At 37.7% G+C, this 23,579-nt stretch overlaps 2 protein-coding genes across 2 annotated transcripts; one reads left to right on the top strand and one right to left on the bottom strand.

The window, feature by feature from the left end:
* The first annotated feature begins 250 nt into the window (after positions 1–250).
* On the top strand, positions 251–3,744 carry rab39ba (RAB39B, member RAS oncogene family a). Its single transcript, XM_065287193.2, has 3 exons — positions 251–609; positions 1,754–1,980; positions 2,202–3,744. Exons 2-3 carry the CDS (start codon positions 1,766–1,768, stop codon positions 2,626–2,628), a joined length of 642 nt encoding a protein of 213 aa, XP_065143265.1. The 5' UTR covers positions 251–609; positions 1,754–1,765; the 3' UTR covers positions 2,629–3,744.
* Positions 3,745–5,870: 2,126 nt separating this feature from the next.
* Positions 5,871–22,250, bottom strand: slc7a3a (solute carrier family 7 member 3a). Its single transcript, XM_065287192.1, has 12 exons — positions 22,120–22,250; positions 13,695–14,127; positions 13,422–13,583; positions 12,920–13,091; positions 12,143–12,261; positions 11,835–12,057; positions 11,613–11,752; positions 11,426–11,528; positions 11,116–11,342; positions 10,773–10,939; positions 8,126–8,234; positions 5,871–8,027 (listed from the first exon to the last, which is right to left on the bottom strand). Exons 2-12 carry the CDS (start codon positions 14,059–14,061, stop codon positions 7,882–7,884), a joined length of 1,935 nt encoding a protein of 644 aa, XP_065143264.1. The 5' UTR covers positions 14,062–14,127; positions 22,120–22,250; the 3' UTR covers positions 5,871–7,881.
* Between the last annotated feature and the right edge of the window lie 1,329 nt (positions 22,251–23,579).

Raw genomic sequence — 23,579 nt, 5'->3', positions numbered from 1 at the left:
ATAACCAGAAACAAAATTAAATGTACAGTATACGTCTGTTTTGATATTTAGTCGGAAATATGTTGTTTTATATTGACCTAAGAAATCGATATTAAAATAGCAGTGTTTCCTCATTCAGATAACCAGCTTGGTCTTGCATGACTGAAATAAATGGCCCTGGAGGGGTTACAAAAATGGCAGCCGAGTGGGATAACTTTCCTTATAGGGACTTGGGTTGTATGACGCGCCCTGTGCGCCGCTCTTGCAGTTATTACGGCAATGGTACTGATGAGGGATGAGTCAGGCTATATGATGCTGATGATACTGCCATTTCATCAGCACATTTTCACAAACATCTCTTCATCCCTAATCATGAGATTGACGATATGAATTTACAAACAATTTACGAGCATTTCTAAAGTAATTTGACAAGGCCCGAGAGGATATGGTTTTTCGTTTTGTTATTTAGTGCACGTTGAAAGCGGGGACTAGTTGCACATTTATCCTTTAAACATACGGGTGTGCTCGGATGCCTTGCACGGGAGCGTCACTGAATAACACATTTTCGGACTGAAAGACAGGGAAGAATATGGGGCTTGCCATTCTTAGGCACTGAAAAGCATAACCGAGGTAATAACAGTAGTACATGCAATGTTATAAAACATATTAACAGCTTTGATGTTTGACATAGGCCTGCAAGTCTCTGCAATGCTTGATGTACTCATTTGCTAACATACGCGATGTTCATTATAATTAGGCTTTATATAATGTTGTATTGAACATTGTTATGCATTAGTAATTAAATAATAAGGAAATTAAATAGAATGTAGTGGGATTCGGGTCTGATAGTGATCAAACCATTGAATTCAAACAGGCCTACCCAATAAAATGTATCACGTTCGGTCACGTTGAAATGGCCAACTATACAACAATCTTATTAAGGCTTATTCAGAAATAATACATCAAATTTACTTCAATAAATAAAACAGTAAATATAAAAAAATAATATGAAGTGTATTTTCAAGTTAATTTACAAAACGAGTTCTTTATGATATTTAAAAATGATTAAATATTTAATCCAATAAAATGCTGGATTCAACCCATGGTTGTGTAAAATATAGACAAACCCAACCCAGTGGGTTTAAATTAACCTGTGCTGGGTTGTTTCAACCCACATTCTAAAATTGGCTGGGTTATTTTTAATCCATAACGGGTAAATATTGGACAAAACAAATGCTGGGTTAAAAATTACCCCATGTTGGGTTTAAAATTACCCAATGCTGGTGTGTTGTTATACATTGGGTTGATTTTAACCTACCCTACTGAAAAATCCAGCTAAAACCAGCATAAGCTGGTAGCTGGTTTAAGCTGGCAGTATCTGGTTTAAGCTGGCCCTCCCAGCCTGACCAGCGAAGTCCAGTTGGACCAGCTTGCTACAGCAGCAAAACCAAGCTGGGAGACCATGTAAAACCAGCTCACCAGCTTATGCTGGTCTTAGCTGGATTTTTTAGTAGGGCAGCAATGTGTTCAGTCCAATATTTACCCATGGTTTAAAAATAACCCAGCCATTTTTACAGGGCATGGTTGTGTAAAATATAGACATACCCAACCAGTGAGTTTAAATAAACATGTGCTGGGTTGTTTCAACTTATGGTTGGGTAAAATATGAACATTTTCTATTCAGGTTTATTTAAACCAGCTTTTGCTTATGTTTGCTTCGACAGCCAGTAAACAAGGCAGTAATCATCATATTGACATACAATTTTTTTTGTAGATTTAATAAGATATGGAAGCTATATGGCTGTACCAGTTCCGACTGATTGTCATTGGCGACTCGACCGTGGGGAAATCGTGTCTGATCAGACGGTTCACAGAAGGACGTTTCGCACAGGTGTCTGATCCCACTGTCGGAGTTGACTTCTTCTCTCGCCTGGTAGAGATCGAACCCGGCAAACGCATCAAGCTTCAGATCTGGGACACGGCTGGCCAGGAGAGATTTAGGTACATCTGGTGATATTTGATGACATTTTACTTGTAGCTCTAATGGCTTCATCATTGAAGGTTGAGAAGAAAGTTCATTGTTGCCTCTTGCATTATGTATTCAGAAATTGAGTTGAAATATCCATACAAAGTTTGCATGTTGTTTTTAGTACATATAAAACCCACAGTCATTCATTTCTCTTGATTTAATGTTTATCCCATCATGGTCTAATTTTCCCTAGATCTATCACAAGGGCTTACTATCGCAATTCAGTGGGTGGCCTTTTGCTTTTTGACATCACCAACCGGCGTTCCTTCCAGAATGTGCACGAGTGGCTGGAGGAGGCGCGCAGTCACGTGCAGCCCCACAGCATCGTCTTCATACTGGTCGGTCACAAGTGCGACCTGGAACAGCAGCGGCAGGTGAGCCAGCAGGAAGCTGAAAAACTGGCAGCTGCTTACGGCATGCGCTACGTGGAAACCTCCGCCCGTGACGCCATCAACGTAGAGAGGGCATTCACCGAGCTGACGCGCGACATCTTTGAGCTGGTCAAAAATGGCGACATCACCATCCAGGAGGGCTGGGAGGGCGTCAAGAGCGGTTTTGTGCCCAATGTGGTGCATTCATCTGAGGAAGTGACCAAGAGCGACCGTCGCTGCCTCTGTTGATCTGAAGCGACTCTTGCGGGTGTATCACGGCCCAAAACCAGTGCTGTTGTTTTCCCTTAGCTTGCCATTTCCCACTACTGCAACCCCACGAATACTCTCTTCTTACAATGTTTCCTGCTTTCATAGTTACTACGAATAAAGCTCCTCGTAATGTCACGTTCAAATAATGACCTACAGATAAGCGACAAACAGTTGAAGTATGACATGCTTTGGTAAGCTGGAACCCACAGAACTTCAAGATCTTCAGGAATGGAGGAACATGTAGACAGCAGCGAAGACAGATCCAAAGTTTATACCAAAAGTTGATGGGTCATTTCAGAGCATGCACAGGCGAATCACACCAACAAAATGTCATTCTTTATCTCGGTGGCTCGTGATCATTTCAGCACTAACATTAGTAGTTGCTACATTTCATGTAATTCCTTACTGGCGTATATTGATTGTTTATTTGGTGGGATCTCTGATATGGACAATTTAAGTATGTTGCATTGCCTGACAAAGAGATGAAGACAAGTTATGTCTGTAGATAGATGTAGATGTTATCCTAGGGAATGTTGGGGAATTACTTTTTTGTTTTTCTTCAGGATTCACCCTCTTAACAGGACACAAAATAAAATTCAAGACCAAGTTAATGATGTTGTTAGGAAAATAGCTCTTCGAATGGCGACAGGGCGACAAACTGTGTGCACCGATTTAAGTGGAACTGGGACGACTGTCATTCAATATCTACACATTCTTCATCACATGCATGTTTGTATATATTTTGGACAATACGACCACACTTTCAGCTTCATAAGATATTTATGTTTGAATACTTTTTGCAGGTTTCCCTTTGTATACTGCAGAAACTTTTCCAAATGAATAAAACATCCAGGGACTATTATCATACCTTATTTGTGACGCACTGATAGACCACGCCCCCAATTGTTTTTCCTTATCTGATTGGTGCACTATTTGATAACTGTTGCCTGTCAGTTGAGGTTAGTAGCTGCTGAAATGTACTTTTTTGACTTACAGACTAATGTCATTTAGCCAACTGAAATGACTATTAACTGTATTTATTGATCTTGTGAAAGAAATGAGGTGAACTATCAATAAAAGGTGTGAGACAAAAGAGTTTATGTCTAAAAATGATTTCTTTTACATGAAGTTTATTTAACTAAATTCGGGAGGTGCATGGTCACGAAATCCAACCAATCAGAGTGAAGAGGTCTCCTTATCTCATTACACTATTAATTACATGTTAATGCGAACTCGTGAACTGGTAATACCTATTTGGGACCCATCTGTGAAATACAGGATAGAAGTTATAATCTAATTATTAGATTTGAAGCATTAAAATTAGATTTTAGTAATTGATTTTAAAGTGCATCTATTTCATTGATAAAAAACAACGTTATTTTGTGTATTTGGTATAATTCAGTGTGTTCACGTGGTTTATGGTAAAAAAACACATTATTTTCCACATACCGTACATTCTTGTAGCTCCAGATTTCCCTGTCTGAAACACACTGATTTTGTACAAAGCTCATCGATTTGAAGTTCTGTGTCCCTGATTGGCCAGCTAATTTGTACGTTGTGATTGGCTTGAATATTTCTGACGGCAGCCGGAAATGTGACGCTCCTTACCATGTTTGGAAGATTTTGTCACAATGCAGTGCTAACAGGAGTTAACTTACAGGCTGTGAGTCAGAAGCGGGAGGAATTATGATAATGTCAGTCTTGTCTACATCACCAATCCCAGGAAGTAAACTGTTGCCTACAATCCATGTTTGTTGTAGTCCAAGAAAAGAGATTTAATTTGGAGATGATAACTCGTGTCATTGTTTACTTTGGGGTATGAACCTTTTGCATATTGTTAACATGGACTAATACACACTTACACACCAAAGGAAATTTAAAAACATGAATCAGATAATGGGTGCTCTTTAATGTTTATTATGGCCTTACTCAGTCAATTTTAAAGATATGAAGAGATAGGAAGGGTTTGTGAAACAATTGTGGATCACATTTAAACTTGGGGTCCTTGTGGGTACTTGGACCTGAATACAACCAGAATATAGCTGCCACATGCATTACAGCGCCCCTCAATGTGTAGTTCAGTTCTTCATTTTTATATTTTAAATTCTGACTTTTATTATTTGCATTGTTTACTGTCTTGTCCAAATTAGTGGATTTTTTTTAAAGGTGGAAGTTTTTGCCAAAAAAGCTTGCATGCACTTAAAGGGACACTCCACTTAAAAAACATTTAATTTTTATCGTTTTGGAATCCATTCAGCTGATCTCTGGGTCTGGCACTACCACTTTTAGCATAGCTTAGCACAATCTATTAAATCTGATTAGACCATTAGCATCACGCTAAAAAATAACCAAAGAGTTCTGATATTTTTTCTATCAAAAACTTGACTCTTCTGTAGTTACATCGTGTACTTAGATCGACGGAAAATTTAAAGTTGTGATTTTCTAGGCAGATATGCTAGGAACTATATTCTCAAACTGGCGTAATAATCAAGGACTTTGGTGCTGTAACATGGCTGCAGCAGGTGTAGTGATATTACGCACTGCCTGAAAATAGTCCCCTTGGTTACTTTCAAAAGCAGGGGACTATTTTCGGGCACTGCGTAATATTATTGCGCCTGCTGCAGTCATGTTACGGCAGCAAAGTCCTTGATTATTATTACGCCAGAATGAGAGTATAGTTCCTAGACATATCTGCCTTGAAAATCACAACTTTTAATTTTCCGTCGGTCTTAGTACACGATGTAACTACAGAAGAGTCAAATTTTAAATAGGAAAAATATTAAAACTCTTTGGTCATTTTTGAGCGCGATGCTAATGGTCTAATCAGATTCAATGGATTATGCTAAGCTATGCTAAAAGTGGTACTGCCAGACCCGGAGATCAGCTGAATGGATTCCAAAACGTTAAAAATCAAATGTTTAACTCTAGGGGAGCTGGAAAATGAGCATATTTAAAAAAAAAGTGGAATGTGCCTTTAAGAAGGATTTGCCACAAAAGTCAACTTTTTGAAAATAAGGCATTTCAATTACGGATTAATGATCAATGTCATTATGGTGAAATTACTTAACCTAAAGATAAGAGCCTGATAAACATGACACAGTCAGAGGGTTTGCATCCGAACCCTTTATATCAAGGATATATTTTTACAGAATTGTTCTTTACACTATTTTGGAACATTTTATATGGAAAACATTTTGTTCAAAAAAGAAACAAAAATACAGATTCTGAGAATCACTTTATTTAAAAAACACATTTTCTTTGTACATGGCATGAATATTTACAGTTTACAAAAGACAAAATATATATTTATATACTGAAAAACAAACAGATATGTAACACTACGACTGTTGGGTAACTCAAATGTATGTGGTTTGTATATATTGATACCTACCAACCATCTTTGAGGTACATTTTAAACTTCAGGCACTGCTCTGAATCATATTCTGAACAAATGCCTTTGAACAGACACTAATGTGTCTTTACAGCCTAACTTTTACATGTTTGGTACATGTAAACAAAATAATTTCATTGTAAAAACATAAAAATATTAAAGCTATACAAAAATTTCCTTCTAATTAAGCAATATGTTAATATATTAAAAATGGGGAAAAAAACAATAGTGGTATTAAACAACTTCAAGCATCTATTTTGCTGTTAGAATGCAGCATAACCCATGTAAAATCCACTGGTCTATTGCTCTCTGATTATCTGAAAACATACACCATTAAAATAATCAACATTTTAAAACTGTCATTTGCACAACCAACCAACAACATTTGATACGAGGAGCTGCATCTCAGCACCCTGAAGGGTTAACACAATCATAGTGTAAAGTATCAAAGGCTTAACTGTTATGACAGGAGCACAAGAAGTCTGACAGCAGACGACTCTGCACTGGACCTGAGCCAAAGTCCGGTGCAGATCTGGTCCGGAGTCGTCTGCTGTCTGCATTAAAATGACTGTACAATAAAGAACAAATACTTAACATGAGCTCAACAGCCAAGCCGCCAAGAACAAGTTTCAATGAAACTAAAAATCTGCTTAAAAACAACATGGTAAACAAGTATCTACACTATCAGATATATATATATATAAAAATGCAATTCAAAGCCAGTTTCTGTAGATCTTCAGTCTTTTAGGCACGTCTATGCTTAAAAGCTTTGACCTGTAAATCAGGTATTTTGATAGCAGGCTGCCCCACATAACATTACACCGGCAACTATAATTTCTGCATTAAATTTTACTACAGTAATTGATACTACTGTACACGAAAAATAAATATAGATTTTTTTAAATGTAGTGCAAAAGAGGCTTACAGAATTTTTCTGCGATATTACTTCAGTCAATTGTGGTAAAGACCACAGTAGCACTTTGGCAGAAACTATAGTTAACAATGTAACTTTTACATAGGATGTCCAGAAACCAAATTCTTATATAGTTAGCTGAAAAGAAACATCAAGTTTACGTTGTGCGACTGGGTACACTACACATGGCCATATAAAAAATCAATGTTGATTTTGCAAAAAATAATAAAAATGTAACATTCTCATACTTAAATACTTATAATTTATAAATCATAATGCCAAATACCATTATCCAAATAAACAGCATTGTGTCACACTGTTACATGTAAAGTTATTCTGTACACTCTCTCACACACACACACGGGGTAAAATCATCACTCTTCAGCTATTAGCCAATGGCTTTTAGCCACATAAGATAAAAAACATTTCCAGTACTTTGTCAATGCTGTAATCAATTTACCAAACAGTAACCAATAATCCCAAATACTGTCTTTTGGTATTGCCATAGTGTGTTGTTTAAAACCACCTTTGCATTCTGCAAGGAGAACACTAGGGGGCGATGTAGTCTCACTTCACCTCGTGCAAGGACACAACATGAATGAAAGGAGACCATTTTGGACATCAAAGCAAGGCCCTAGTGCACAAACGAAATCACATTTCACAGTCCTGTAAATACCCTGTTCACAGTCAGCTCATTGTCTACCAGACAAAATGGCCGTTACAGTACTAATGATTATAGCAGCAGCCACAAATACACGAAACCAGCACTGGAGGCTGCACGCTGACCTCTAACGGAAACATGTTTTCATGTGTTCTTCCAAGAAGAACATCGAAACTCGAGTTAAAATCTTAGGGGGGAAGGTCTCTACATTTAGTAAACACGGCCAATTTCGCGAATTTCTACCGAAACTTGTAACATCTGTCGCTATCAGGGAGAAATTCCTTCCAGTTCGCGTTCTTCTACGCCTATATAGATAGGGCTCTTGTTCTGAAGGGCCGGCTCATATTTTCGAGAGGGGCTGTTTGCGGCTTCTGTGCTGTTTCGGATGCCGTAGCCGAAGTAGATGGCAAAACCTGCAGGAAGACATGAGAGAAATGGGAGGCTTGGAATAAAGAAAACAAACAAACAGGATGATATCTCCACGAGAAGCGAAATGAACAGATGTACTAACCGACTCCCATCCACACGGCGAAACGGCACCAGGTGGCTATGTCCAGCTGCATCATCAGATAGATGTTGACAAAGATACTGAACAGAGGGAGCCAGGGCAACAGTGGCACCTGCACATAAGAAGATTTAGATTAGGTTTAAAGCGTTTCACTACATGCCAACTTCTGACTAGTATGGGGAAGTGGGAATTATTAAGTGTTATTTATGGAGCAGACGTGTATAGACAGTAAAGTCTTTAGCAGTTTCAATTTTGCAGAATATTATCCACTAGAGCAAACAGCCATACATGCTATTCATTTTCTGATCCATGAATTTATCCACTTTCAGACTGACTCGGACAAATAGCAAAATCTTACCAAAATGTTTGCTTTGATAAGAATGAACCACTATGCAATGAGATCTTCAACTTGTTTGGAAAATAAATAAAGATATTTATTTGACATTTCGAATAGTTTAAGTTGGGACTTATCTAAATCTTGTAGGTACACTACTGTACTGTTCAAAAGTTTAAAAACACTTTACTGAATCGTTTTGATAATCTTAAAAATCTGAAGATCTTTGTATTAAATTACTTGAAATTATAGACAAAAATATATTTGTGCCAACATATTTATTTATTTCATCATTAAAGTAAAATAATTATTTTGAAATTAATTTTTGAAAATTAATTTGGACCAAATAATAAAGAAAAAGCAGCTCATAAGTAAGATATAATGTATTGGCAGCAAGTTGTTAAACCCGAAGGAGGGTGCTGTATCACACTGAGGGGCTTATTTCGCATAAAAATCGGCTGCCTATACATTATCATGCATATTTACCTAATAATTAAGTAAAAAAAAGCACTAAATATTGATTTGAATTATTTGATTTGCTCATTTTTAACAAATGCAGACCTTCCGCAGGGAAAACCCATTTACTTTAGGTTTTAAGATAAAACGAGAATACACTTTTTAGTTTAATGGTGCAGTGTGGAAATTTTAGAAGGATATTTTGACAGCAATACAATATAATATATAGGGCTGGGTATCGATTCAGATGTTCCAGATCGATTCGATTTCGATTCACAAGCTATCAAATCGATTCGATTCCGATTCTCGATTACATTTTCGATTCCGGTTCTCAGATAGGTTTTTATACTCGATTCTCGATTCAACTCAATGAATATAGATTTAATACAGATTTAATACACATACTATATTAATAAAAAGAACAGTGAACAGCAGTTTACAAGTGGGCTATTAATAAAAAGAAATTAAAAGCCACAACACGTCTTGCTTGCGAAATCTAAAATGCTTCCATTCCCCCGTTCAATGTTTGCGGAAATAAATATGAAAAAAAAAAAATCGATTCTGCTCTTTAAGAATCGATTTTTAATCGACCACGTTTTAAAAAACGATTAATCGAAAAATAGATTTTTTTGCCCAGCCCTAATAATATAGATAACCATGTTTTCAGTAGTGTATAAAGACCATACAAAATGAACAGTATTGCTTTAATTATCATAATATGAGCGTTTTTTATCTACATACACCACGGGTCCCCTTACATGGAAGCCGTTTTGCGGCATCACATTTCTACGGCAGCCCTAAACGAACAAACTGCTCTGCACTGCAAAAAATGATTTTCAAGAAAAATAATCTTGGTATTTTTGTCTTGTTTTCAGTAAAATTATCTAAATATTCTTAAATTAAGATGCTTTTTCTTGATTGGCAGATTTTTTTGCTTGTTTTATGCACAAAATCACTTAAAATTTGATATTTTTGGTCTAAAAACTAGACTTATTTTCTTGGGTCGTTTTTCCTCATCAAGAAAAAGCATCTTAATTTAAGAATTTGTTGATATTTTTACTAAAAACAAGACAAAAACTTTTTCTTGAAAATCATTTTTTGCAGTGTACAGAGCGCGTTTGTCACTACGTTGTCTCAGACGATGAGATGCTTGTCCTGTGACGGCTACCGTAGCTTCTCTATGTGCTTTAAAGGGAGGGGTGCAATTCGCAACCTCACCACTAGATGCCACTTAATCTACACACCTTTAATAATTTGTAAATATAATGTCTCAAATAAGAGGTGTGCCATATCATACCGTCCATGATAAAACCGGTACAATTTGTTTACATGAAAAAATTATTTTGCAATATATAGCGACGCAATGACGTATGGCGCATTTACGTTCTCTCACGCGCATTGCAAAAACGCAGGCATCAGCCAATCAGATCACCTTATATAAAATATCCTAGTGCAGAGCCAGCCAATTATATTCATGCAAAACTGGAGAACAGAGGAGCATGTGTTGCAGGCACTGTGATTGGCTGTTTTTACTATGATGATCGCGTTAGGCCACGCTTTAAACACGCCCTCCATCCAGCTGTAATTTTGGCGCCCAGTGTGAATGTACCATCACAGTCGGCACCTGACATTTTCAGCCACGTGGTGGACACAGGACCTAAATGCCCCGCAACTGTCCTCATATTACCCTCCTTTTTTGAGAATAGTGAATGACGCCTGTAATTATGTGATCTCAGCAGCTGCTGGTTTTGAGTACATTTACTTTAATAACATTTTAGTGTGTATAGCCTCCGGCCAGATCCCAAAGATTTATAGCATATAATATAAACCAGAATAAATTAAAATCTGAACATCTGGTACCTTGAAGGTGAGAGCTTCTTTGCTCTCGGGCTGTCTCCAGATCACGATGACGCATAGCAAGCACAGCACTGCCAGAATGATACAAGCGATCACCCACACAATCTCTCCGTTCATGATGTCCTCCAGACGCACGGCCAATACCACGCACAGCACTGTGATCAGCACAGCTACGCAGGAAAGAGGACCATTTAATTAGTTCAGCATTTGAAATGATTCAGGATCAGCTCACAACAATGCAATTGAATTTACGTTTACGCAAAGAAATCCATTGCACACATTTCTGTATTGCATCCTTCCTATAAATAAACTGCAAAAGATTTATCCAATAAAAATCTTCACTTACAAATGACTGCAGTTGTGATGTAGACGATTGTTCCAGAGAGTTCGGTCGGCACGTCCTTGGAAGGAACCAGAAGGAGTTTCATGGAGAATTTTTCTTTACGGGGCTTGTCATCCAGTTCTACGGCATATTCATCCCCACTGTCTCCACACACTGCCACCTTCTCCCCACCGACCAGCTCGACCAGTTTCTCCGTCTGACTGGAAGAGTTCAGCATGCCCGGCTGATATCTACAGAAAGCCAAACATCAAAAGTAAGCACTTGTTTTCTTGACTACCATTCTATGTGTGGAAAAATATTTGGCTCCTCCTACCTGAGGATGAGAACACAGACGGCCACCAGAGAGTAAGCCAGCAATGTCCCGATGGACATGAGGTCAACCAAAGCAGCCAAGTCAAAGAGAAAGGCCATGAGAGCTAAAGAACATCAAGATAAACTGTGTCAGTCATACACATAAACAACAAGGTTTGAAGCACAAACCTACAGAGAACGTCACCCACCTGCCACTATTCCAGATGCAATAGTCGCCCGCAGTGGAGTTTTGGTTTTTTCGTTCATCTTGGAAAGGGAACGAAAGAGCAGGCCGTCCTCTGCCATAGCGTAGATCACACGAGGCATGGGGAACATGGAGCCCAACAAACTAGAAGAAAACAAAATTTAAAGACTTAGATATAGAAGAAAATGTTGAAAGGAAACATTAATAGAAGCAAAATTTCTCATACCTTGTCGAAAGGGCACAGAGTGAACCCACTGCTACGATGTACCGTGCTGGCGACCAGCCCACGTAACTAAAGGCCTCGGGCAAGGGGCTCTGGGTGTTGAGCTTATAGTAGGGCATCATTAATGTGAGAGCGGCCGATACGCCAAAATACGCAAAAAAGCAAATGAGCAGAGAGGCCACAATGCCCACAGGGATGGAACGCATTGGGTTTTTGGCTTCCTCACCTATAAGAACAAATTAGGTCAAAATAAGCAACATCACATATATATATATATACTACGATGTATTCAGAAGATTTAATAGACATACTTGTTGTAGCAATGCAATCAAAGCCCACAAAGGCGTAGAAACAGGTGGCAGCACCAGACAAGATGCCACTGAAACCAAATGGAGCGAAACCTCCATTTCCAAATGTGGTTTCTATGCTTCTGTGACAGAACAGAAGTCATGTGACAGCATTAGACATCATCATCTATGTTCAGTCATTTGAAATGCTCCAGATATTAAGTGCAACAAAATCACACATTAAAGGCGTAGTTCACCCAAAAATGAAAATGTATGTCCTCAAATCATTTACTCACTATCGTGTTGTTACAAACCTGTATGAATTTGTTTGTTCTGCTGAACACAAATAAAAATGTGAATAGCCAAACCAATCAGAGGTCCAACTGACTATCATTGTATTCTTTTCTCCTACAATGGAAGTCAATGGGGCCTCTAATCGATTTGGTTACAAACATTACTTAAAATGTCTTTTTTCTGTGTTCATCAAGTATATAAGTAATGACAGAATTTTCATTTTTTGGTGACCTATCCCTTTTAGTCACGTAAGATCATCTTAAAGGCAGGGTGATTGACACTTTGGAAAAGAGAGTCAGGGCGACTACCAAAACTATTGTGTAGCCAATCAGTAGTAAGGGGCGTGTCTACTAACCGACATCGTTGCCTGGGTTGCAAACAAGGTTCAGATTCTATTGTAGTAGGGGCGTGTATGTTAAGGTGATTTCAAATGTCAATATTGGCTTTGAGAGATCATGCACCCCGCCTTTAATAATACTCATTAAGTGGTATAAGATTAAAACTTACTCCGGGTTTGTGATGTTGGTATCATTAACAAAGTCCTCTATTGTCAGATTCCAGTTTGCGGTATTGCCTTTGACAAAACCAGAGATGATGACAAAACCAAGAACTATCAGGTTGATCCCAGTAAAGATCTTGTTCACCAGCGCAGACTCACTCACACCAAAAGCAAGCAGTCCTGAAAGGTAAATTGCACATTAAAATAAATTTTTTGACAACTTAATACAATTTTTGTCTTAGATAACAAGAGATATATTTAACTACATATTTAGGGCTGAAATCCAAATCTGGATAGACCAAATCTGTATGAGTACATAATGCCTGTGAAAACCAAAAAGGCATTTTTTTGTAATTTTTGTTTTCTATATAAAATCATTCTACTGTACATAATGTAAAGAAAATTGTGTGGAAAAACAACCATGATAAGTTTTTTGATGCTCCAAATCTCATTATTAGATTATAAGACTTCAGCCTGGACAAAGTCGCATTTCTTAAAATTATTACTCACCAGTTAATAACAGGATGAGGACGAGTGCAAACAAGTCAGGATACTCGGCGAGAACTTTCCCAGGAACCTTCATGGCCATGGATGCCCTGAAAAAGCTTGAGATCTTCTGCTCAATCAAATTATCAAAAGTTGAGCTCCAAGCTCGTGCAACGCTAGCGGTACCTGAAAACAAGATTGTTGAGTTATACAAAAGATATGAGAAGAATTTGCATTTCTAAAATGATAAATTTGCAATGCATTAATCTTAGCGCTGACTCCTAAGTAAGCACTTACCTATAACATACGAAAGGATGAGGTTCCAACCGGTGATGAAGGCCCAAATCTCTCCCACTGTAACATAGCTGTACAGGTACGCCGACCCCGTCTTAGGGACTCGTGCACCAAACTCTGCATAGCACAGTCCAGCCAGCATGGACGAAAGTGCGGCCACAAGGAAACACAAGACGATGGCAGGACCCGCCTTTTCTCTCGCAACCTCCCCAGCTAGCACGTACACCCCGGCTCCAAGCGTGGAGCCCACACCCAATGCCACGAGATCCAGAGTGGACAAGCAGCGGGCGAATCGTGTTTCCTCTCCGGAGCAATCCAGCGCACGACGACGCAGCAGTGCGTGTCCGAATGAAGCCATTTTTTCTACCATGGTTAAATGTGGTGCTGAGGTTCTTGGTTGTGGTTACTTCTTGGGAAAGTTTCGTTGTTTAAATACCTAGAACAGAAGAGGAAGGAAGAATTGGATTATTTGGGTGTTGCACAAGGCTATACGCAAAGCATAATTGGTTGTAACTGGTCTGGTCAGGACATGATCAAGTAATTTTTGCTACACCTACTTTTCTAATAACAGCAATTTCTTTAGTCGTTTCATTCTGTTTTGACCTAAATGCTACCTTTAATTTCCGAGCACATTGAGTTCTGTGTCCAACCCTAAAGATTCCTGCTCTTTAACAGTTTATGATCTTATTCATAAAAGAAACCGCTTACATACTGATCCAGTAAATTCAGGCAACAAACACGCATTTATGGCCGTGTCTGAAAGCTAAAAAAAATGTTGCCGTGACAAGCAGTATATAAAGGCAAGGCGACTCCAAATCCAATGTTTGTGGAACGTTAAGTCCACTAAGATTATTAGAGGCTCCATTAACTTAAACTGGTTATAATTACAAAATTTTAAAAGCATGGACTAATTAACAAGATAAAACGTGAAGTACCTTGTCTACTAACATTCTCACATTATGAAGCTAAAACAGTGCTTACAGTGCTAACAGAGAAAAAATGAAGTTAAAGTGTAGCAGACGTTCTTTTGCGATAAGACGAAGGTTCTTATGATGTAAATAGTACAAAAGTACCACAGATGTGTCCTTCATTGCTTTTGGACATCCTATAGAGCAGTGGTTCCCAAATCCAGTCCTCGGGACCCCCCTCCCAGCATGTTTTAGATGTCTCCTTATATGAAACACCTGATTCCACTTATCAGGCTCCTTCCAGCCTAGCCTGATGAGTGGAATCAGGTGTTTCATATAAGGAGACATCTAAAACATTCTGGGAGAGGGGTCCCGAGGACTGGATTTGGGAACCACTGCTATAGAGTATAGTTTGAGGGAGGAAAAAATATATGCAAAAAACCCTTTCAAAAATACATCATAGTTCTAAGCAAGAACAGATTATAGTCACAATCAGAACAAATTTGATATTTAAAGGTGCACTGTGTAGATTTTAGCGGCATATAGTGGTGAAAGTGTGCATTGCAACAAGCGGCTAAGTCCACAGCTCGCCACTCCCTTTCAAAGCACATAGAGAAGCGATGGTGGCTGACACAGGATAAAGATGTTGTCGTCTGAGACAGCAGAGAGTAGCTAGTCAAGCATTAAGGTTAATATATTAACGAAACGTGTTTGTCCATTTAGGGCTACTTTCAAAACATGTTGGCGCAAAATGGTGACTTTCCATGTAAGAGGGCACGCAGTGTATGTAGATTAAAACGTCTCATTCTAAGTTCATAAAACATAATGGTTTATGTAAGGTCTTTCTACACCGCTGAAAATATAGTCATGTATATTATTAAGCATTTTTGCAGATTTCTTACACAATGCACCTTTAACATATGATTTAGAGCAGGAAATGTTACTCAATGTAACTCTTCCCCGCCATTGACAAGTTAACTCGTCAATTAAAGGAATAGTCGATCCATTTCCATATTAAACTAAGTTATTACCTTAACTAAGAAGAGTTGATACATACCTCTATCATCTTAGTGCGTGCATGTAAGCGCTGTGGCACATGGCGACACTTTGATAGCATTTAGCTAAGCCCCATTCATTCAATGGTACCAAACAGAGATAAAGTTAGAAGTGACCAAACACATCAACGTTTTTCCTATTTAAGACGAGTAGTTATACGAGCAAGTATGATGGCACAAAATAAAACGTAGCGCTTTTCTTAGCGGATTTAAAAGGCTAACTATATTGTATGGCGGAATAGCACTTTTGGGAGTACTTTTTGCTCAAAAGTTTGTATTTTTGAAGAAACCTACACATATTTAAGAGGTGGTAAAAAGAGAAGAAATTAAGGTAGGATTAATCTTTTTTTTAAAAGAGGGTCTGTTCTTTCATTTGATATACTATATGTTTAAATATTTAAAGAACAACATTTTCTGGAAGGCATTTAACTTGTAACTTCACTTGTGTGAAAATCATAAAAAATGCTGGCGCTGGCTGGCAACTTTTTTTAAAACCCTGGCGGGGAAAGAGTTAATATGGAACTTTCAATATATGTTTGGTCATCTGTATTATGACTACTGACTGAGCTGTGATATGCGGATGCTGGTCATCATTCTAGATAATGACCTTTATGTGATGCATGTTCCCAAATATTGTCACTTTCTTAGTTTAGGCAAGAACAGCTAAACCTTGAATTGCAGCAACAGCTGTACAAACGCTTGACGCAACACCAGGGCTGCGTTCAGCCCCGACAAAACGTTGCACAACGTTTATTAAACAGAAACGGTGATGCATTGAATCCCCTGTTGTGTTGACGCAAGAGTTGCAACTAAGGTAGCTGAGAGGCCATTCTTTGTGTTCTTTTTTAAATGTTTCTGAAGCATGATGAAATCGTTATAAATGTGTGTTTAATACTGTAAAATACCCTCTATGTTACAGTCACTGACCTTGCCGTCCAGAATGAAAGACAACATTCCAACTTGAACCTCATTGAGAGAGCTGTCTTTCTAGTACAGCGTGGTTTATATACATCTTGCCGCTGATTGGGCCGACATTTCTGACACACCCACCAAACAAGAGAAAACGCATCTAAAACCTGTTGCACACCGATGCACACTGTTTCCAGGAAACATGTCGTTCAACCCGGACACTGTAGCAAAACGTTGCGCACTGGTGTGAGCTTGAACGTGCCCCAGTTAACAACGTTATAAACATCGGATGTCTTCATACAATGCAACAAACACTACAATGTAAAAAGTGAAAGTTGGATTTAAATTAGAGCCCGACCGATATATCGGCAGGCCGATATTAGGCATTTTCAAACTATCGATATCGGCATTCATAATGGCCGATAAATGAATATAAAAAAACAAAACCAGATACCAGATGAAACAGCCTTCAACCATGTCTCGAGTGTTGCTGTTTTATAGTTTGTCCACCAGAGGGCCCTCTACAACCTCCCTGTTGGCAACACTCGTGTATAATGCGTCACACAATCTGAGAACAACGGTTAAGTGAGTTCATGGTGAGTTGATCACGACTCGACATACATTGCTTGAATAACAATTAAAAGAGCAACCCAATCAGTTCTCTTAACTCAAATAAGCATAACAAAATTTGTGACTATCATGTCCAGTTTTGCTGCTGTTAAATAAGCCAAGAGTGAAGGGGAATTACCTAGTAAATTTCATATTTTTTTAGTTAAAACTCATAAATAACTACAAATAACTAATGTTAGGGAAATCTGTTAATGTTTTGTTGCGCGTTTCTGAAAAAAAAAAAAAAATATATATATATATAAATCTGCCGATATATCGGATTTTAAAACCAACAAACATTTGTATCGGCCTTCAAAATCCTTTATCGGTCGGGCTCTAATTTAAAATTAAATTAACTTAAATTACTTCTATTGGTAACACTTAAAAAAAGTTTGATTAATTTAAATATTCTTACTTTAAGTGAAAAAACAAAACAAAAAAAATTAATTGGTAATCAACTTAAAATTCCACTTGATAAATTTAAGTTGAAAAAAAAAATAATAAAAATGTGTAATTTAATACCAATTAAAGTATTTTTAAGCTAACAATTTAACAGGGTAGCGTTAGCAGCACAAAAGGTCATGAGTTCAATTTCTTGGAAAAAAAACACATTCTGACACCAACATTCTGAGAATACAGTGTAAGTCCCTTTGAATAAAAACGATGCTTAAAAACATCTGCAGATGTAAATGTAACATAATGAAAAATGTAACATAAACATAGCATTGTTATAATGTGAAAACAAGAACAATGAAAATCGCATTTATCTGCTAAAAATGGCTGTGGACATTCCATGTCTGCGGATTGAAGTGAGGTTTGACAAAGAGGACAGAGGAGGGGGTAAAACAAAAACATCCCTGTAATTCACTGTACAATAGAGGGGCTGAAATAGTCTCTTTTTATCTGTAAGGTGGTTTGTTTCTTTTGGCACAGCATCTGGTAAGATTCTTAAATCAAGCTGAGTCCGGACAGGATCTCAAAATGTTTAGTCAGCCGTGGCCTTACCCAACGCAAACAAAGACTGCTTTCTTTTACTACTCATCAGTTTACTATATTAAAAATACATTAATTATAATTGTGGTGTAACAGCAGAAATCTGTAACTACTTGTTGACAAAATGGGAATTATGTCTGTCTTTGTGCCTTGGCTGGGGGCTAACTGTATTGGTCAAATGTTATAAAGTGCACAGATATCAGTTGCCTTGAGATCATTCATCCTCCCAAATACCTCCTGCTCTCAGAGTTTTTATTTTACAGTGTACACATCTAAGATAGGCTGTAGTGAGGTCAGTTGGACTAATCTCTTTCTTGTGGTCTCCACGAGTACGGCTGGGAAACACGTAGGCGAAATTAAATCTCAGATTTTGATCTGGCCATGAGAAATTTATGAATGTCTTGACGTCTGTTATACCTTATCCGGAAGAAACCAGAACACGGGCTAGACAGAGACCTACAGTGCGTCCGCTGTTCGAATTTGCAAGTAAAATTATTGCTAAAGTGACACTCGAACAAAAATGCAACTAACACGTGGTACAACTGCATTGTTGATTACATTGGAAGTTATGTAGTTTCAAATTGTGGTGCATCCCAATTCAGCGTCTGGATTCTTTTAAGGCCGCAAACTTTGAAGGAAAGGCTCGGTATTTGAAATTCATTTGCAAAATATACACTTTTATTTAACTACGGCCCTAAATGTTTATTTCAAAATACCCAGACGTCACAGGCGCGCATTGAATCTTGGAATAGCCAAGGCTGTAAAGGACCATTTATGGATCCTTGGTTTAAGGGGGGAAAAGGACACATTTGGAGGCTTGCATGTTAATGAGCCTTCGAATTGGGATAGCCTTCGTCGCGGCCCGGTGACATCATTGGGCTTCAAATATGGCCTTGAAAGGCCACAGCCCCTAAATTGGGATGCACCCATATCATTACAGATATATCGTTAATACAAAAATGCAAGGATATGAATTGAATGCAATTAAGAGCTTATGCGATCATGTAGATACTTTATTGTCTATAATAGTAGACTATATTTATTAAGGGTAATTAAGTTTTGTAAAGGAATGTGTTTCTCAACCATCACCAGTATACATAGTGAATGTTTCTTTATTAAGACACACCTTATTTAACTCATCAGCTTAGTACTTCAATGCATAAAATGGGTGTGTTAGATTAACGAAATATGTAGTGCAGGAACAGGTTTGGGATAACCCTCATATAAACTAAAACAATAAATTCAATGCGTTTACGCCTTACTACTTTCTTGAGTTTGAACTTGAAATGTGAGCAATCAGAAACAATATGATCATTTGAAGTTAAGGCCAAGGCAGAAAGGAACAACAAATTAAGGTCACTTTTGACTGTGCTTACCAAGTCTATAAGGATCCAAGTAACCTTTGTGAGATTTTGCCGTTGATGGCTCAAAATAAATAAATAGCTCAATGGATTCTAAGAGGATTACATAAAGACCCGCCAACTGGTAAACCTTCTTAACAGGAGAGAGAGAGGACTAATGGTTAACACGTCTTGTTTTGTTTAGATTCCTTTTTCTGCACAAAGGCTTGTTGTACTATTGCAATTCCAACATCAAGCATTTCCCTAAATGTTCAAGTAGTACAATTTTCTTGCTAAACAATTAAAATCCGACGACTAAAGGGAAATACTGTAAATAGCTTCTATAAACTGTGGGTCAGGGCCATAATATAAACCAGGCCCCCCAGCACAATTTGCATTTCATTCTATTCTTCATTTACATGTTTGACAGATGCTTTACATTTTTATCTAATCCAAAACCAGCAAAACAGAAGTTACATTAAAAAACTATGCCATCAGGCACATGCTGTCAGGCTGGAAACCAGTGTCATCCGAATGTCACTATACTACTGTTAGGGGGCGTGCTGTGCACACTAAGGCATTTACGCCGGCAGCTGGCGTATGTTTTCAATTGTTTCCAATGGAAGCGCAGCGCTTTTCAAAAGCGCCAGCAGCTGGTGGGTTTTGTCCGCGCTGAGCAGCGGCACTCTGCGGTTTTTCCTCGCCGAGAGTTGAAAAAATTCAATTTTGGATGAAACGCTAAGCTTGCAAATGTCACTTCTCACTCGGCCATCCAATCACAGTTGAGAAGGGGCGACAAATATCACAACAACCAACCGGCGCCTCATTCAACGACTGATAAACATAGCAGAAGAAGTATCATAGCAACCAAAGCGCTCAGCTGAAAAAAGCTGGCAAGCACCTACAGTCGGTGTCTGCATGGCTTTTTCAGCTGCATTTAAATGCTTTGTTGTGCACAGCACACCCCCTTATTCCTCACAACATGAAGCCTTGTAGGAGCCATTGCCAGATTCCAATTCTTTACTAAATAAGGATCAGTATTATTTCTGTGTAATTCAGTTTAAACTTAATAAGCCCTGTAGTTGATTTAGCTATCACTAATAACAAAAGTATGACATATCTGTCTGTGGGTACATAGACATTTAATAGTCTACATGCAGTGCATATAAACATTAAAAAAATGGCATGTAGATGTTCTCATACCAAAGATGAGATATTGTGTCAAGGAGTAGATATCATGAAATCGTTTAGCAATCCACAGGTCTCATTTTCCATCAGTGCTATATTACAAGAAACCAGCAAGAGCTTCATATGAGAAACTTAACTGTTCATGCTTATAAATGGGCTTATTCAGTCAGGCATCAGGACGCCACATACTGCTGTGAATGAACCAGGCAACCTTCCAACTAGATGGCAGGGGTCCATAATACTGCCAGTGCAAAAGACAGCAGAGATGACCAAGAAACCCTGAAGCAGAATTGGTTGGTATGGTGCAATGAAACAGTCCTCTAAAATGTAAACAAAAACTGTGGGAACCCTGCTAAAAACAATACAAATTCTAGTGGTTTATTTTACAAATGCCATTATGAACCATCAGATGTTTATTATTAGTTCCATTACAAAATTCCTTCATTTAATTAGTTTTGGCCCTTATTCCAGTATGACTTAATGGTTTATCATCCCACCAAAAGAACCTAACACAATACCAGTAGAGACCAACAGAGACCATTATAGTTTCCATTAAGACCAATACAATTCCCATTACTGCCATTTAATCCATTATAGTTGGATAAATGTGTTTTAGTTTCTATGTTTTTTTACAGGATGGAACAAAGACATATATTTTAGCAGGTTATGCAATATGGGATTTGCCTGTAAAGTCAGGTACAAATTTGACTATTTACCGAAATGCTGATGCAATGGTTACAACAGCGCAACAACTTCCGGAACGCGGAAAGCGTCATTTCAAAGCGTGCTGGCTGAGCGGGAACTCGCTATGAATGAATTAAACACGGCGAAAAAGAACTAAAAACAAGACGTTTTGAGTATATTCAAAATAGGGGACATTTTAAATGTAAAACATGCAAACCTAGCATAAATGTAAACGTGTGTTTTACTGTAACGCTGTTCACTGTCTCTACGTTGCTAAGGCGGGCGCAAGGTAATCCTAGAGTAGTCATACAAAATAAAAGACAGACGGATATATTTAAACTGGTTTGTCACTGACATAATAACGGACATGCAATTAAAATAACTCAAATAACGATTAATTTACTCAGATGAAATGCTAGCACACACATTAGAGACGAGTATCGTTATGTTAACTGATGCACGCGCTTTTTCTTTACATGAACATACACTCACCTTATTGGAATCGGTTACTATCTACTTTGTATAAATAATAGTTTCTTCAAGAAAGTCTAAAGAAGCAAATTAGGCTGACGTGAATTTCGGTATTGTGCGTTGATTTGGGAATATGATCACATGGACGAGATCGATTGCATCAGATACGGTACTGTACATGTGGAGGCATAAAGACAGGCAGAAGAAAAAAAAGGGAAAATTGTAATAATTCAAGTTTCAGTCTGTTTAAATAAAAATAATGAAAAGTTACCTCTTTGGGTTACGTTGTCTTGCTAGGAAGGCGTCGATTACCTACAATCTGTTGTGTTAGCTCGTCTGCCGATGTGTAAAGTGAACAGCGAAGATGCTTTCTTTCCCTGCCTACGTAGACGCAGTAGTGACGTATATCATAAACAAACCGTAACCCGCCCACTGAAGGGCGTTTCTACTCGTTTGTACCCAGGTTTGTTCCTTAGCGTGGAATGTGCGTAAAAATGACGTACATAGTATTTCGGTGAATCATTAATATCTAAATAGTATAGATAACAAATCTATGAATCACTGGAGACCTGCTAAACCAGGGGTCTCCAACCTTTTAGTGAGCAAGGGCCACAACGGATTAAACAATCTGGAGGGCTACTTTTTGATACAGTCTACTCAAAACTTTTTTGTTTTACTTGTTGATTTTAAATGATTTTACTTGTTGATATGTTTTAATATTGTTTAAAATGGTTATACGTAAACCAGCCAAGCAAATATAAAATATTTATTACTATGTAATAAATAAATATTATAATTGAGACTATTAATAGAATGTGCTTTGGCGGGCACCACGTTAGAGACCCCTGTGCTAAACCATTATAACACAAAACAATATACAATAAGAGCATAACCATACATTAACATACATACTATACATTAGATTAGTACTTGGGCTGGGGGTCTCAATAAACTTCCAAGGGGGCCTCTGGATAATTTTACATTTTTAAAATGTAAAAAAACGACATTAAAATAACAACAACAACAAAAGACATTTCCTAGTGTTTGGTTATTTTATAGCAAATATGTAGAAATTGTGAAGTACAACAACACCTTAAAGTAAAAAAGGTTGAGATCCACTATATTTTATTGTTCTTGGGTATTTAATAGGAAAATGTCAGCTAAGTTTTTTCTTAATAGCTAGGCTATAACTAATAACTATAATTAATAATGATATAATAATGAATTACATATTTTGAAGCAAATTACTAGTTGAAACTCTGGTACACCCAATGTTTTACAGAAACCTGTTGATTGTTCAACGATAAAAATCAGGAGCAGCATAAAAACTTACTGAAATACATACAATTTAGCTTAAGTGTTATGGTCTTTATTTAACCAGGTAGCTCACTTTTGAAAAATATCTGGTTTAAAGGGGACATATTATGAAAATTTTTCAATGTTTAAGTGCTATAATTGGGTCCCACTGCCTGTTATCAACCTAGAAAGTGTGAACAAGATCAACCCAGTAACTTCTGTGCAAGCATGTGAAAAAATATGTTATTGAAATTTGGCCCCCCCGTGATGTCAGAAGGGGATAATACTGCCCTTTACTCTGCACTATCCAATCACGTCACTGCCATTTAGGACAGAGATCAGCTCATTTGCATTTAAAATGACACACCAAAACGGTACATGTTTTTAACATGCTATAATAAATTATCTATATGGTATTTTGAGCTAAAACTTCAA

Source organism: Paramisgurnus dabryanus, chromosome 18, assembly GCF_030506205.2.
Source record: "Paramisgurnus dabryanus chromosome 18, PD_genome_1.1, whole genome shotgun sequence".
Classification (NCBI taxonomy): domain Eukaryota; kingdom Metazoa; phylum Chordata; class Actinopteri; order Cypriniformes; family Cobitidae; genus Paramisgurnus; species Paramisgurnus dabryanus.
Note: the sequence above shows the minus strand (reverse complement) of the source record. Positions and strands in the feature narration are given on the sequence as shown.